General features: G+C 36.2%; 1 protein-coding gene across 2 annotated transcripts in view; it reads right to left on the bottom strand.

Annotated features, from left to right (window-relative positions):
- Positions 1-5,914: 5,914 nt before the first annotated feature.
- The window catches only part of DCLK1 (doublecortin like kinase 1), a gene marked incomplete at its 5' end in the record, with an annotated part of 224,555 nt that continues 216,655 nt past the window's right edge, over positions 5,915-13,814 (bottom strand). The window contains one exon of one of the 2 annotated variants that reach the window (XM_083854331.1): positions 5,915-7,127. In XM_083854331.1, coding sequence (XP_083710457.1) covers positions 6,963-7,127 — 165 coding nt within the window. In that variant the 3' untranslated portion in view covers positions 5,915-6,962. The remainder of the gene's footprint in view (positions 7,128-13,814) is intronic. The other variant, XM_083854332.1, reaches the window with a different exon arrangement.

Here is a 13,814-nt window from a genome sequence, read left to right as displayed (position 1 = left end):
CAGCAGCAGTAACTGTTGTGGTAGTAATGTCAGCTCTTCCTGAGAGTAACTCTAGACAAGTAAGCAAAGCTTATTTTTCATCACTGCTTTTTTTTTTTTTTTTAAAGACACCTAAAGTTATATGCATATGAATAACTCATCACTAGCATGAAAATCTGTTAGACACCTAGAAATAAAGCTGTCTTCTGGTGTTTTGAGTCCAGCGTCTTCCTGCACCAGGAAACATATAAGGACATATCAGAAACACCTCAAGAAGAAAGTTTTTCATGAACAGATTGAGTAGCATCTAACAGTCATTTGGAATTTCTTGGTTCCAATAGTTCTAGTGGAAAAATTCTCAGAAATCTGACTGATCAGTTGGTCAGAAACCATCTCCCAAATATCAGTCTACCCTTGTCATGGCTAATCACTACCTATGTGCTTTTTCTGGCTCTATCATTTTGTGCAAACAGTTATTTTCCCAATCTGATATTTACACATGGCTTGACAAAATGTGCAGCACTGTAGGCGAGTGCCAAGAAAATGGGTGCCAAGCTCTACCTAGTGTCCCTTTCCCACCCACTTAGGTAGGGAGAATACTTCTGGACATGACTGAGCACTGTGATTTATCACCCAAGTAAATCACTAAGAGAAAGATTAGGAAGATATCTCCATTACAGGTGGATCAATCCACTAGCTCTTTATTTCATGGAGACTTTGTTCCTTCCTCTGGCCCCTGTTGCAGAAAACTGCAGGCAACATAGCAACTCAATTCTTACTGAAGCCATTTGGCATGGGCCAAGTGTATATGTGCACACAAATATAAAATGCATAGACATCACTTTTCAAAAGCCATCACTTTCCAAAAGGACCCAGTGAGGTAGAATTGCTATTAAAAACAATTAATATGCAGCTATTTTTTAAACACATAATTTCCCCACTAGCCTGTATGCAGCACTACTTCAAACAGCTACACACGGTCTCATTTAGTGAATATATGAGGAAAAGGTCTGCATTATGTTTGCTAAAAGGACTAGGATTTCAATTCCATCTGCCGCTGGGTGTGCTTGATTTGTGTATTAATTATGCCTGTTTGTAGCTGTAAATTTGCTCCAGATTAGTAGGTGATTGGTTCCACGCATGGATTCACTACACTGCATGGCTCCCTCGCACTTTTATAGTTTTCAAATGGTTCCATGCTTATGCTTTTTAAATTGCTTTTGATACCTATCTGATTCAGTGTGAGCTTTCAACTCTGTCTAATTCAAACAATTTTTTTTCCCTCTTAAGAGGAAACATGTCCTTTTGATTCTTCTCTTCCTGGACTCCTTTTGCTGGTATATTGCCAGCTTTGTCCATGGTGCTACTATAAAACACAAGACAAAACTGCTTCTTTTCCCAGTTTTAAGGGGAAATTCAGTACATTCACATTCAGCATTTTCTACGTGGAATGACTTAAACTAATGGGTTTAGGAATTAGATGAGCACTGAGCAGGGCGTATACATACCCGTTACTGTGCAAACTTTAAATGTTTGTCACGTCAAAATAAAACTCTCCCACACGTGGAACATTTTTGCTCTTGATCACTGAGTTTTCTTACTGGTTTTCAAAATGCCCAAAAGTTCTGAGCTGTCGCCTTTGTAGTTAAGACCTGTGAGATATGCTTGAAAGCATGACACATCTGAAATGAGCTCCATAAAAACCGCCTTTGTGTCTACAAATGTTTGTGTACACTTAGAAAATAAATGTTGAAGAGGTCAAGCTGATTTCTCTCATATTTTAGGAAAAGAACTGCTCTGAGCTGAAAAATTGTATGCCAAGTTTCTGCCTGAAGCAAATTTTTACAATCAAACTAAAAACCTTTGAGACCAAGAGTTTATAATGGAAATACTAGCACAGCCTTAACCATGGCAGCACTAGCAGGCACTGCAATAATATGAGGAAAGCTCTCCCTGCCCACAATCTAAACTAAATAAAAAAGATGCCATTTTCCAACATATACCCCAGGCTAGTAAATAACAATGATTTAATGTACTTGCCCTGTGGTAATATAGTACCACTGCAAACCTCTGAGCCAATTTTTCTTTTCTTTTCTTTATTTTTTCTTTTCAAACATATATGCCCCATAGGGAAAGGATTGCAATTTAGCTCTTATTTGTGGATATATCGCTTTCATTTCAACAATTCTTGAAAGCCTTCCTGCTGTCACATGCTACTGTATGTGAGCACCCAACTGAATAAAGACCCACCAGACTTTTTCAGGAGTTTATTCACAGGTTTGGCTTTGCTTATTGTAGTATGCACCACATTTAAATTAGATGAGGGCTACTGTAAAGCAATAACATTGTCAATGACTGGAATCTCACTTTCCCCTCTAACAGTCTGAAGCAAATTAATGTATTGGTTGTTCATTAACAAGTAAACAGTTTCTGCTACAATGTCAAGGAAAAAAGAATGTGTTCATTAATATGAACAATCTTCATCTACAAAGATGATTTACACAATGCATGTAATGAGATAGCTTTCCCCTAACTAGTACACTACCAAACTGAAAAGCTGATTCTTAGGATTTTCTTGAAATACAATATTGTTTGTTTACCAATAAGAAAGACAGTCTCAGTCACCTATGCCACCATTGTAAGCTCTAGAGTAAGTACTTAAAAAAAGACAGATTTCTGGAATCACTTGTGGAATTAATAAAATTGGTAACTACAGACTTACACTGCATCAATGATACATATTATTCCTGTGATAACTTGAGCTAAAAATAAGATTAATTTGGTTATAGAAATTCCTTAAACAACAACAATTAAATTATTTCAAACTTGAAATTTTTCAAGAATTTTCTGAAAAAATCAGCAAACACTGGCTAAAAAAGCAAAGCAGTTTGGATACACCAATGTAATCAGCATGCCTAGTGCTTTTCTGTTAACCCTCTGAGTAGAACCATAGTATTCTGGATTTTTTGTACATTAATGCTATGAAAATTTCAACTTACAGAAATACTAATTTATATGTCATGACTTAATAAATCATGTTTCTAAATATATTTGGGCTAGGCACCTCATCTCATGAGTGATTAATCCCTCCTAGAATTTTAATTATCCATTAGAGAAGCCAGTCTCCAGCACCTAAACAGGAAGCTTAGATTATTGCCCTATATTAGATGCTTAACTCTTAGACACATACATCTAGATGAGACAATTCCCAGCTCACCACCTTTTAGCTAATCCTGTGCTATCCAGTACTACATTTTCACATCAAAGTTTGCTTACTGCATGTAAGCTCACTAGAATATCACACTTAGGTTAGAGTCCACCTTATCCCCGCTTATATTTAATTGAGAGGAATTAAGCTGGAAGTGACCCTGTTCTACTTTCCTGTTAATACTAAGATCAGGCTGTCAGGCATCTCCAGAGACCAAACATTAGATGACCTGAGCCACCCTTCGGAAGTGCCCGTCTCCATCTCCTTGGTGATGGATGGTGCCTACCACAACTGCCATCCATCTCTGCTAACTGAAACAATTGTTGTCACATTTAGCAGCAATACCAGTGAATGATTCAAAAGAGAAATGAAGAAAGAAGTCAGAAGGACTGGTCTGTACTACAGTAAAATGACCACACTGTGCTAGGTGCTCTCCCAGATTATTACATTAGAAATAGTCTGTTGTGCTTGATTTCTTTTCTTATTGGTGTTTCAAATATTTATAGGGCCACATATTCTGTCTTCACTTATCCCCAAGAATTCAGAGGTTAGATTAAAAAAAAAATGGCAGTCACTGCCAAACAAGCCTAAATCATTTTAACTTCCATGAAACCCTAAATATATATACACATATATGTATATATTAAAATACATATCTATGGGTATATGGATATATTTTAAATCATCATTGGAAACTCTTTTAAAACAGTTTGAATATTCAGATATCTTTCCTTGAAAGCTAAAATAGGATATCAGCAACTTGAAACTCAATCTCTCACAAACCTAAAAATAACTTAAAGAAATATTTTTATAGTTATGTTCATAAAACATGAACCAAAGATCAGAAACATAAGATGTTGGGGATGAGTAGGATTTTCAGGATCTAGGATTATTTTTACATACATTTTAAGTAATGCAAGATGGTCTAAGATGAAGGAGCCAAACATCTTATTTTAATGATAACCCTGTATTCCAAAGCAGAGAAAAGGTGATAGGAAAATCCCAGATGGGTTTTTAAATAATATTTCTCATGCATAGGATGAAACATTTTTTTTTTTCTTCTGACTTCTCTCTCTAATTAAGAAGAATGAACATTGGCCTTTGATTTAAGACTGCCAAATTTTCACAATAGTCAAGGAGCATGTGGTATAAATGGACACTTTTTTATTACCCCATGTATGTCTTGCATTTACATGGCTGAGCTGTATCCCTTCTAAAGGGAAGGATGTGATAAAATGAGGGAAGATTGCTGGTCAAACTTGTGCCAGATTCTGACCCACTGTAAATGAGGGAGGTAGTGGCAAGGAAGGCTTTATCTTGACTGAAGTTTTGATCCTATGGAAAAATAATCCTTGTCCCATCCCAAAGTTATGAATGTACAACCACTAAGATGGCAGTGGTAGTTCCCTATCTACTGACAGTCTTCTCTCCACAATGAGTTGAGGGTAGCATGGTTATAGTCAAGGATTTGACACACAGATACAACCCTTTCCCAAAATCTAAAATCCAAGAATTTTTGCCTGGCACTTCTTTTGTCCCTTCACCTCCGGCCCCAATGGAGTTCTCTTATTTGCTTAACTTGCTTTAAAATGTTGTTACTCAGGTTCTAGACAGAGTAACTGAGGCCTTCTGTCCACAGACCTGCATTCAGAGATCAGTCTCCTGATGGTTTAGATGACTTTCTAGTATACTCATAATCTGAAGTTGATTTCTGATGTAAGTTTCCCCCAGCAGTTCCTTCTACAGTCAATGGAGTGAGACCAAGAGTTTAATCAAAACACGAGTCCTGCCTAAAATATGTGCCCATGCCAGGATCAAACCTGGAATGCTCATCCCTCTGTATAACCCAGGAAGTCTGGAGAACTAGTTTCTACTAAATATCTCACTTCTAGATTATCATTATTGGGTGGATCAAAAAGAATTTTATATGGAATACTTATACCACTTGTGTGAAGATCCACAAGATTAAATTCTTGTGTTTAAAGTCTTCAGAGCTTTCAACATATAAATTTTCATGTCTGAGGCAATGAAAGATGTACTTCATAGGATGGAGAAACAGAATTCCAATGTTTCTTGAACTACAGTTCAACTGGTACTTCTACCTAGAAGTGTGAAAGAGCTTTACACTAGCCCCCACCAGCTGCAGGTATGCATTGGCTGCCACAACTGCTCATATGGACAGTTCCATGAAAAAAACACCACTCAGAATGGGAACGATACTGTAGGCAACTTGCCCTGTTCCTGAAAAATTTATTTATACTTTCCGGAAAGCTGAGAATATCTGCATGTCATTTTGGGTAGTATATTGATACTTCCAGTTGTATAATAGGAAGAAAAAAGGAAGGAAGAAAGAAAGAGATAAAGGGCGAGGCTAGAGGAGATAGAGAGATAGAAAGAGAGAGAGAGAGAGAGAGAGAGAGAGAGGAAACCACAAGTGACTTTTAAAAAACACTGTGAGAAAACTTTAACTTTAGAGAAGAAAACTTCCATTTTATATGAGCAATAAGAGAAACTATAAATTTCACAATGTTTTTTATTTTAGAACATGATTTTGAAAGTTGTTTCTTTCATTCAAGTGAAATTCTGAGCCATCTTTTTTTTTTTAATATCACATCTGAAGCAAAAGTCTACACACTGTAATATTTCTGTGGAAGCCAACTTTATGATAATTGTCAAATAAAAAGCTATAATGTCGTCTTGAGGTTTTAACAAATCAGTAATATATATATATATATACTCTGTGTAAATGCCCATTTTATTAAATATTACAAATAAAATTGGTGAATCATTTTTAGTTTCTCCATTCTAAAGACAAAACTTTTGCTAATTCAATTTAGGCTTTACATATATATTAAATGACTTGTATTTTCCCCGATTTAGAAGTACTCTAGCTATTTAAAGGGTAATGCTTATCAGTGTTAATCTTTTTTAATGGCTCTGCAGGAATAACCAGGTCATGCCGAGAGGATGCCTGTACATTCCTGAATGTGATGCAAAGGAACCAGGAATTTCTCAACTAGATCATTACATACTATTACATGACAGAACATGTCCTCAAGCAATTTCCCAAAACTCAACATTATCATTAGCAGCAAACTACATGGAAGCAATCTTTTCTGGCCATCGTCATGTCATCTTCTGTAAACCATGAGAATGCCCTAAACTGAATTTCCCATCTAGCCCTGCATCATATCCTTCAATAACAGACACTCTGTGTTGAAGTATGATGCAGGTTTGGAACAAGCTACTGCAGAAGACACCATTTGTTTGATTTTATTCTCATTTTTAAGCTTATATTTATAATTCCTAAGCAATAGTAAATTTGATATATTTTTGGCCAGAAACAGGCAAGGAACATCAGAATACTATAAAAGATATGTGCGTATAAAAGCAAAAAAGCCAGAATAAAACCCTAATATGGGTTGTCAAATTTAAGGTGATCATTTACTCAGAGGGTTAACATGTGCTAAAATTACATACTGCAGTTCCTAGCTCCACTGATGAAAACATTCACTGCTTCTATCTTTAAATAAAAAAGCAAAGTAGCCTTAACCCTTTGAGGATCTTATTAGCAGCAAGTTGCAATTTAAACAGAGAACAAGTATTTCAATCAATTAGGAAATTATTCTTACAAAGATTCTGTGAGCACCCTTTTGTGTTCTACCATCCCAGCGTTTACTGCTGGAGAGATCAGCTGTATTCACTCCACACAGGCCTGAAGCAGTTTCAGGGTCTCAAAGGGTTAAAGCCAAGACTTTTGAGAAAAAGTGTTTTATTAAAAGGGTGAGTTAGGTGAGCGAACAGTCTCGGATGAACTTGGTGAATAGTCTTCCGATTCGGAGTTGAGTTCAGGCGGAGCTTGCTGAGCCTTATAACGTCCCCTCACATCCTGGTTGCGTCTTCGTCGGAAAACCTGCCTCTCCTTATCAAGAGCGGTGGTCTGGCAGGGGCATAAAATAAGAATAAATGAAATTAGGCTGTGTGTGAAATGCAAAGATAATGAAAACCATGAGGTTTTATGTGGCCTGCAAATACCAGGGATAATAAATGTTCAGACCAAATTAAGCCTGCTCTGTCTCAGTCAGGTCTGAAAGGTTGAGCCCACAACACAGCTAAACACTTGAAAAAGTGCATTTCCCAAACCTTAAGAGGTAGCGTGACATCATCAAGCAGATACAGTGCCATATATATGGATGCCATATGTTCTACTTCTGGATGTTATTAATTTCATCCTTTAACAGGATCAAATTTCAAGCCAAATACCAAGTGACCTTCCCCCCACCCTTCTCAAAGTATAAATCTGTTTCTACAGGCAAGGCAGAGATGTACACTTGTCTTTGATTTGACCTAATGAAGGCTGATACACACTCACCCGTGTTCAAGTCAGTGCAATCAGCTAACAAAGATGGATTGTGATGAAGTTGTCAGACAAGAGAGAAAAACAAACACCGAAGGGAGCTAGCCCAGCTCCTTGACACATCATGCCGCTCAATGGATGTTCTTAGGGAGAACGCTGAAGAGCTCTGACGGAAAGACCTGTTTAGCCTGACCACACTGTCTCTTCCTGTTAACCAAGGTCTACTGAATTCAACACTTCACTAATTTTATCCTTGTCTAGCTAAGGTAGCCAGGAATGGGAAAGAGCAATATTTACTGGATGGGCATTATTTTTTGATCGTTTTGCCATTATTAAGAATGCAATTCTTAATAAGATGGCTGTAACTTTTAGCCATGTTCTTTCTTCTGCTTTTCTGGCACATTTGGGAGGTGAAACTTCAACCCAAGTAAGGGTAGCTCTAGTTAGAGTATCAGTTTCAAGCACTGGGTTTTGCTGTCTTCTTGATTATGGGATCTTAGACTGCAGTCCCTGAAATCACTGTAGAATTATAAGTTCATCATAGATGGCCTTGATTCAGCAAGAGCACTTTGACATGTGGTTAGCTGCTTCTGAAGCAGGGCTGCCCCCTTAAATCCCAACCCACGACTGCTTTCGAAAAAGCAAAATGGGAAAAGGCAGGTGACCAGTAAGATGACATACAAAATGCAACCAAGTATCTGATCATGGCACTGGAAGCAGAGATAACCTTGAGAACTGAATAGGTTTCACTTATAAGTCTTGTAAAATTTGTCCTTATAATGAAAAGGTCTATTTAAAAGAATGCAGCCAAAAGGTTATTCTGCTTCAAAGGACTTATTGTGTTCTCTTAAGATATGCATGACTGATTTCTCTAGAAAATTTACCAGTTACAGTGTGAGCCTCATAGGAGAGCAGAGATGTATTTATAGTCAACATAGTTTTGAGACTAAAATGAAAACTAAATCCATCATACTGGTGCAGAATAGAATTATAGCTATCCATGCTTTCAAACAATGCAACCAGCATTCAATAATGATGTAACAGAGACAGAAAGATGGACCGGAGTACAGAGCTACTATAGCAAATGGATTTAGTTAGGCTATGTTGCCGAATGATTATGTTTGTGTCTAGAACCTATATAGCACTACTTTAGGTAAAATGATCCACTTTGATAAGTTCATCCCTATATTTTAAATAATAATTGCTATAAAATCCAAAATTTTTCATCTGTCAAATTTTTTTTTGTTTACTCCTATCTTTTGGTTAAGAGCTCTAATTAGTATTTTCAGTGCTTTCTATGTTTCTTAGTCTTGAACCAATTCAGTTTTTGATTATTTTTAATGTGAAACAGAAGAATACCTAGATCTTTTACACACAGTGAATATACTGCTTACAGTATGTAATTTTGTGTGAAAATTGAAAAGAATGGCATATATTACCCCTCTATAAAATACAGATTTCCATTTAAAGGATATTTTTTATGCTTACAGGAAATAAGCATTTATTTAAAGTTTAAACCACATCACATCATCCTGTGGTAATAGATATTCTCCCTTGAGAAATTTAAACATTTCTTGTTGAATAAATAAAAATACTTGTATTAAATTCAGAATTTATTTTTAAAACTGCTACATGAGAATGGCAAATGTGTATGTAAAATCTGGAGGTATTTAAATTTAGATAACTTACACATAAGGGAATGTATAAGAAAATCGGTTTTTTTGGATATTGTTTTTTATAAAGAACAAAGAAAACTAGGTACCAGGACATCTTTTCAAAAATATCTTCAAAAATAAACGCCAAGATATTATCTTACTGTGATTGTTGGAAAAGCTTTAGAGACTGTTCTTTAAATCTATTTGTTTAAATATACATAAAAGCGCTCCCTCCCTCAATAACAAAAGATATTATGCAAAACCCCCCTGAAGGTCTCACCTAGTCTAGCACCTTATGCTGCTGTAGTTTGTAGGGCCAAATATTTCTGGCTTCCTAACCCTTTGGAAATTTCCTGAGATATTTTGTGATTGTTTTTCTTCCTATTTTTATCCAGTGTTTTCCCTGGATTTATCTAATCAGTCTTAGTATAGACATATTTCCAGAGAATGGGGCATTATTGTGGTTACTCTCCTGGGCTGACAGACATCCAGAGCCTTTCTCACCCAAAGAGCTTATTGAATAAAAGTTAAAAAAAAACACAGAGAGTCCAAGAGGTCAGTATTTACCCAGTGAAAGCAAAAATTCACAGGTCATATTCAAATGTTTAGTGTCTGCCATGTCAGAACTATGAAATGTGGCACTTCTGGCCACAAATAGAGTGCTCAGGCCCTATAGAACTTGCAAGATCAGAGTTATTTTGACCAATGTTCCAATGACATTTGACACTTCCAGTGTGTAATACACTGCTGATGGTATTGTGGCTCTGCATACTGCAAAAAAAAGCTATTTTTCATTTAACGATGTTGTGGTTACTTTTTACCTCAAAAGAATTTCAAAACATGATAGATCCATCCTTTGGAATGCAGAGAAGATGGTAAGATAGATACATATGAACATTGACTGGATGTGGTTTTTAAGTGTGATTTTCACCTACTGTACTTTCTTGTGCACATGGACGTATTCCAAAAACCAGTTTTTTTATTATTATTGATGTTTTTGTAACAAAGGCCTCGTATACACATTGCCTTGTTTTAACAGATGCATTCTTTCACCTGCTGTTCATCTGGGTGGTTTGCCGGTGCATGAATCAGTCCACTATGGATTTCCAGGGCATTTCTGCTTCAAGCTACTCTTTCAATAAATAATAGGAGGATCTGAAGTGCACTTATGCTTCACAGGGCTGCAAATCCCAGATTTTCATTAACACATTTTGATATTTTATTCTTTCCTGACTCTAGGTTAGAGACTGAGAACTTTGAGCACTATATGAGAGTAATGGCAACTAAACTGTAAAGACAACATTCTTATTTAAGATATGCAGCTGCCCTTCTGCAATCCATATGAGAAAATGTAGAGCTTCTTATCCAGCAGAAGATAAGTGGATTGCCTCTAATAATTTGGTAGTGATGGGTCTGAAGGATTTCATTAAGCACTAATGTATTTTGCATCAACATTCAGTAATCCTGACACCCAGTACCAAATGGTTACCATGCCATTTTTGGAAGTGTATTTAATTTGTAGTAATAGAGCATTATTTTAAAATCATTGTTTCGATCATTGACATATTATGGTGCAGTTAGCATCTTTCCAGGATTTTACCTTAAAGAGTGTCTTCATCCTGATTTCTACCACTTGAAGTTGCAGGACTCCTGAGCCATGCAATTTATTTTTTATCTTGAAAAACACTGCACTGTGTATTTATGAATAGTTTTTCAAAAACTACAACCACTTTGATATAGGTGGTGGATTTGTAACGGGAAGAGCCTTATTTTAGCTGTAGGCTGATATTTTCTGTCAGGTCAGTAATTACTGGATTATAGAAACTGAATTTTATGAAAGTGAGCAGTGACTGTTATTCTTTTCACTTGTCTTAATTTACTGCTGGTCACCAAATATAGATATATATTAGTTTCATTAATAAAAGAACATTAATGTGCATTTTGCCTCTTAGTCCATACATTATTCATACCAGCCAGGAGACTAAACTGGGGATGCAGCTGTTCATACATTAATCTAAGAAACCCTTCCCTTTGCTCACTTTTATTTTGCAGGAGCATACTTGCAATTTGTTAGCAATTTTCCTGAGGCTTTGTTTAGTGTGTGGAATTAGATGAATATGCTTATTGAAACACTGGTATTTTTCTTCCAGTACATTCTTTTATATCCACAATTTTATACACACATTTACACGCTCACACCTAGATAAGTTTATCTTATTTCCTTAAACTTCCAGCTAGTGACCTTTATACATTGACAAGTTTCTTCCCTGTAAAAATGACCATTAAACATTGCTTGTGGCACAAGCCAGGCAGCCCTTCAGTCTCATCTTCTTTTAAATTTCTTTTCCATGGGTTTCTCAGGTTATATATATATATATACATATTTATATATACACTATATATTTTATATATATATATATATAAGTGTGATTGATTCATGAATCAAGACACTTTTTAGAGAGTACTTCAAACTTAGCAATGCACCTCAGTAGAAGAGCAAGACACTCATGGTATTTTTAGTCCCTCAGGCACAAGGTATAACCAAGTCAAGTTACACGGTGATTTGGAGACGTGCAAATGACCACATCGAGGGGACAAATTAATCGAGTGGATTTGAACCCAGACCTCCAAATACAAAAACCCAATGCTTTAGCACACCATGTAACTTCTGGCATGAAATTTAGCTAAAATGAAAGTAAAAAAGAAAGAAAACCAAATCAATTTGATATATGCTTTGTACTGTATTGGTGAGTGAACACAAAGACAAGTATTCTATATACATAACTGTTGAATTCATATTGCTGTATTTAAGTTTGTGTTTACTCTTTGACATCCCCTTTTTAGAGACACAATTCCTCAGCTGTTTTCAATTACATGTGGAAGAGAGTTAATGCCAAGTTGTTTGCATGAGTGAATTTTATTTATAGTTTGTAAATCAGTTGTGGGTTTTTTACTCAAAGATTAGGAGAAGAGATTTTAAATTATTTTAGGTATCTGCCTGTATTTACCAATATTCAGTTTACAGAGGGTTTTATGTTATTAAAAGTGGCACTTTACAGATAGCAAGCCTGACTCCCAGCTTCCTTGGCCCATCACTAAGATGTCTGGCTGTAACTTTTGACTTGAAAGTGTGTTGTATCCACTTGGGACAGGTGTAAGTAACTTGACAGATGCAAAGTAATGTGAACTAAGAACCAAACACAGAGGATGGAATCATGGGTTTTCAGATGAGCTATTTAGATATATTTTTAACTGTGACAGTGAGAACTGTATTTTAAAAATCTAGTATTTGTGAATTTAATATTGACCAGATTGATAATTTTGTTAAGCATCCAATTTAACTCATCTCCTTTCTATTGTCATTATATACATAGATCATTAATGACTTTTCCATACACTCCTGGATTTTATTTTGCCCATTTTGCTTTTCTAGAGTGTCTTGGATATAGAAAATAACCCACCCTTATTTTCTATATTAATATAATATATATCCCACTACACATACTGACATTTTCTCCTAATATTCTATTGGATGAAACCACTCTGGTGCTCCTTTGATTTTCTGAATCAGTCAAATTTTCAGGTTTTAACTGGGACCTCCAAGACTTGTCTCCTACTGATACTGCTTTGGCCTTTACCGCACCTCTGATTATAGGGCTGATTCCAACAGAGCTGTTCCAAGAGCATTTGGTGGATTGGTTTTAAAATATGTATTAGTCTGGGATTTGAATGATTTTCCTGATTTGGCCCCTGTGTTTTCCCTGATGCTCATATTCATAGAACTATGAAAGATTTTCCAGGCATTATAGCTCATGCCAGCTACAACTCCTGCTGTATCTAAAAAACCATGTCACTTCTGCATGTATTATTCTACTGAAATGGAATTAAGAGGATGCAGAAGACATTCAGAAAAAAACAGGATTTTGAAGGACTTTGAAAACAGAAGTCTTTTAGGCACAGAGAAGACAAGGTTTTCTGGTTGTTGAAGGAGGAAATAGTGCAATTTAAAAGTATTTTAGAAGACTTCTAGAAACTACAGATAAAAACAAAAAGAGGAGTGCAGAGGAAACGAGTACTTTAACACTAACAGAGGGAGCATTACATTTTCCTTGAGACATGGTTTCATTTTTCACTGTACTTGTGAATTCAGATTAATTTTCCTGTGGCTGTGATAAATTATTTCTTTTATAGGCATGAATTGATGAACCTTTTCATATGCTTTGCATCTGTGCTACTAAAAACTAAACACTTACTGTATCAAAACGGTTTTATTTAGATTAAAACGTTGGTCACCACAACAGCTGCATGTTTCTGGGAGATGAGAGAGGTCCAAACACACGGCAGCGCTTGGTCCACTGCACCCCCTCGCAGCGGATTTCCTAATTAAGCATCCACGCCAAGGAGCCCTGATCTCCCAATTTGCCTTTCCACACTAGGTGCACAGTTTAGAAAACCCTAATTATAAACATTGTTGTTACTGCCCCCAGCTGGAAAACAGAGCAGTTTATGTATGAATAAGAGAGATTATCGCCCATCTGCTCCAGCCCATTATTCAGGGATGTGTCATTTTGTATGCTGATGGCAGCCATTACTAGTGCTTTAGTCAAATGACCTT

The sequence above is a fragment of the Zosterops lateralis genome (assembly GCF_965231275.1).
Source record: "Zosterops lateralis genome assembly, chromosome: 2".
NCBI classification, from domain to species: domain Eukaryota; kingdom Metazoa; phylum Chordata; class Aves; order Passeriformes; family Zosteropidae; genus Zosterops; species Zosterops lateralis.
Note: the sequence above shows the minus strand (reverse complement) of the source record. Positions and strands in the feature narration are given on the sequence as shown.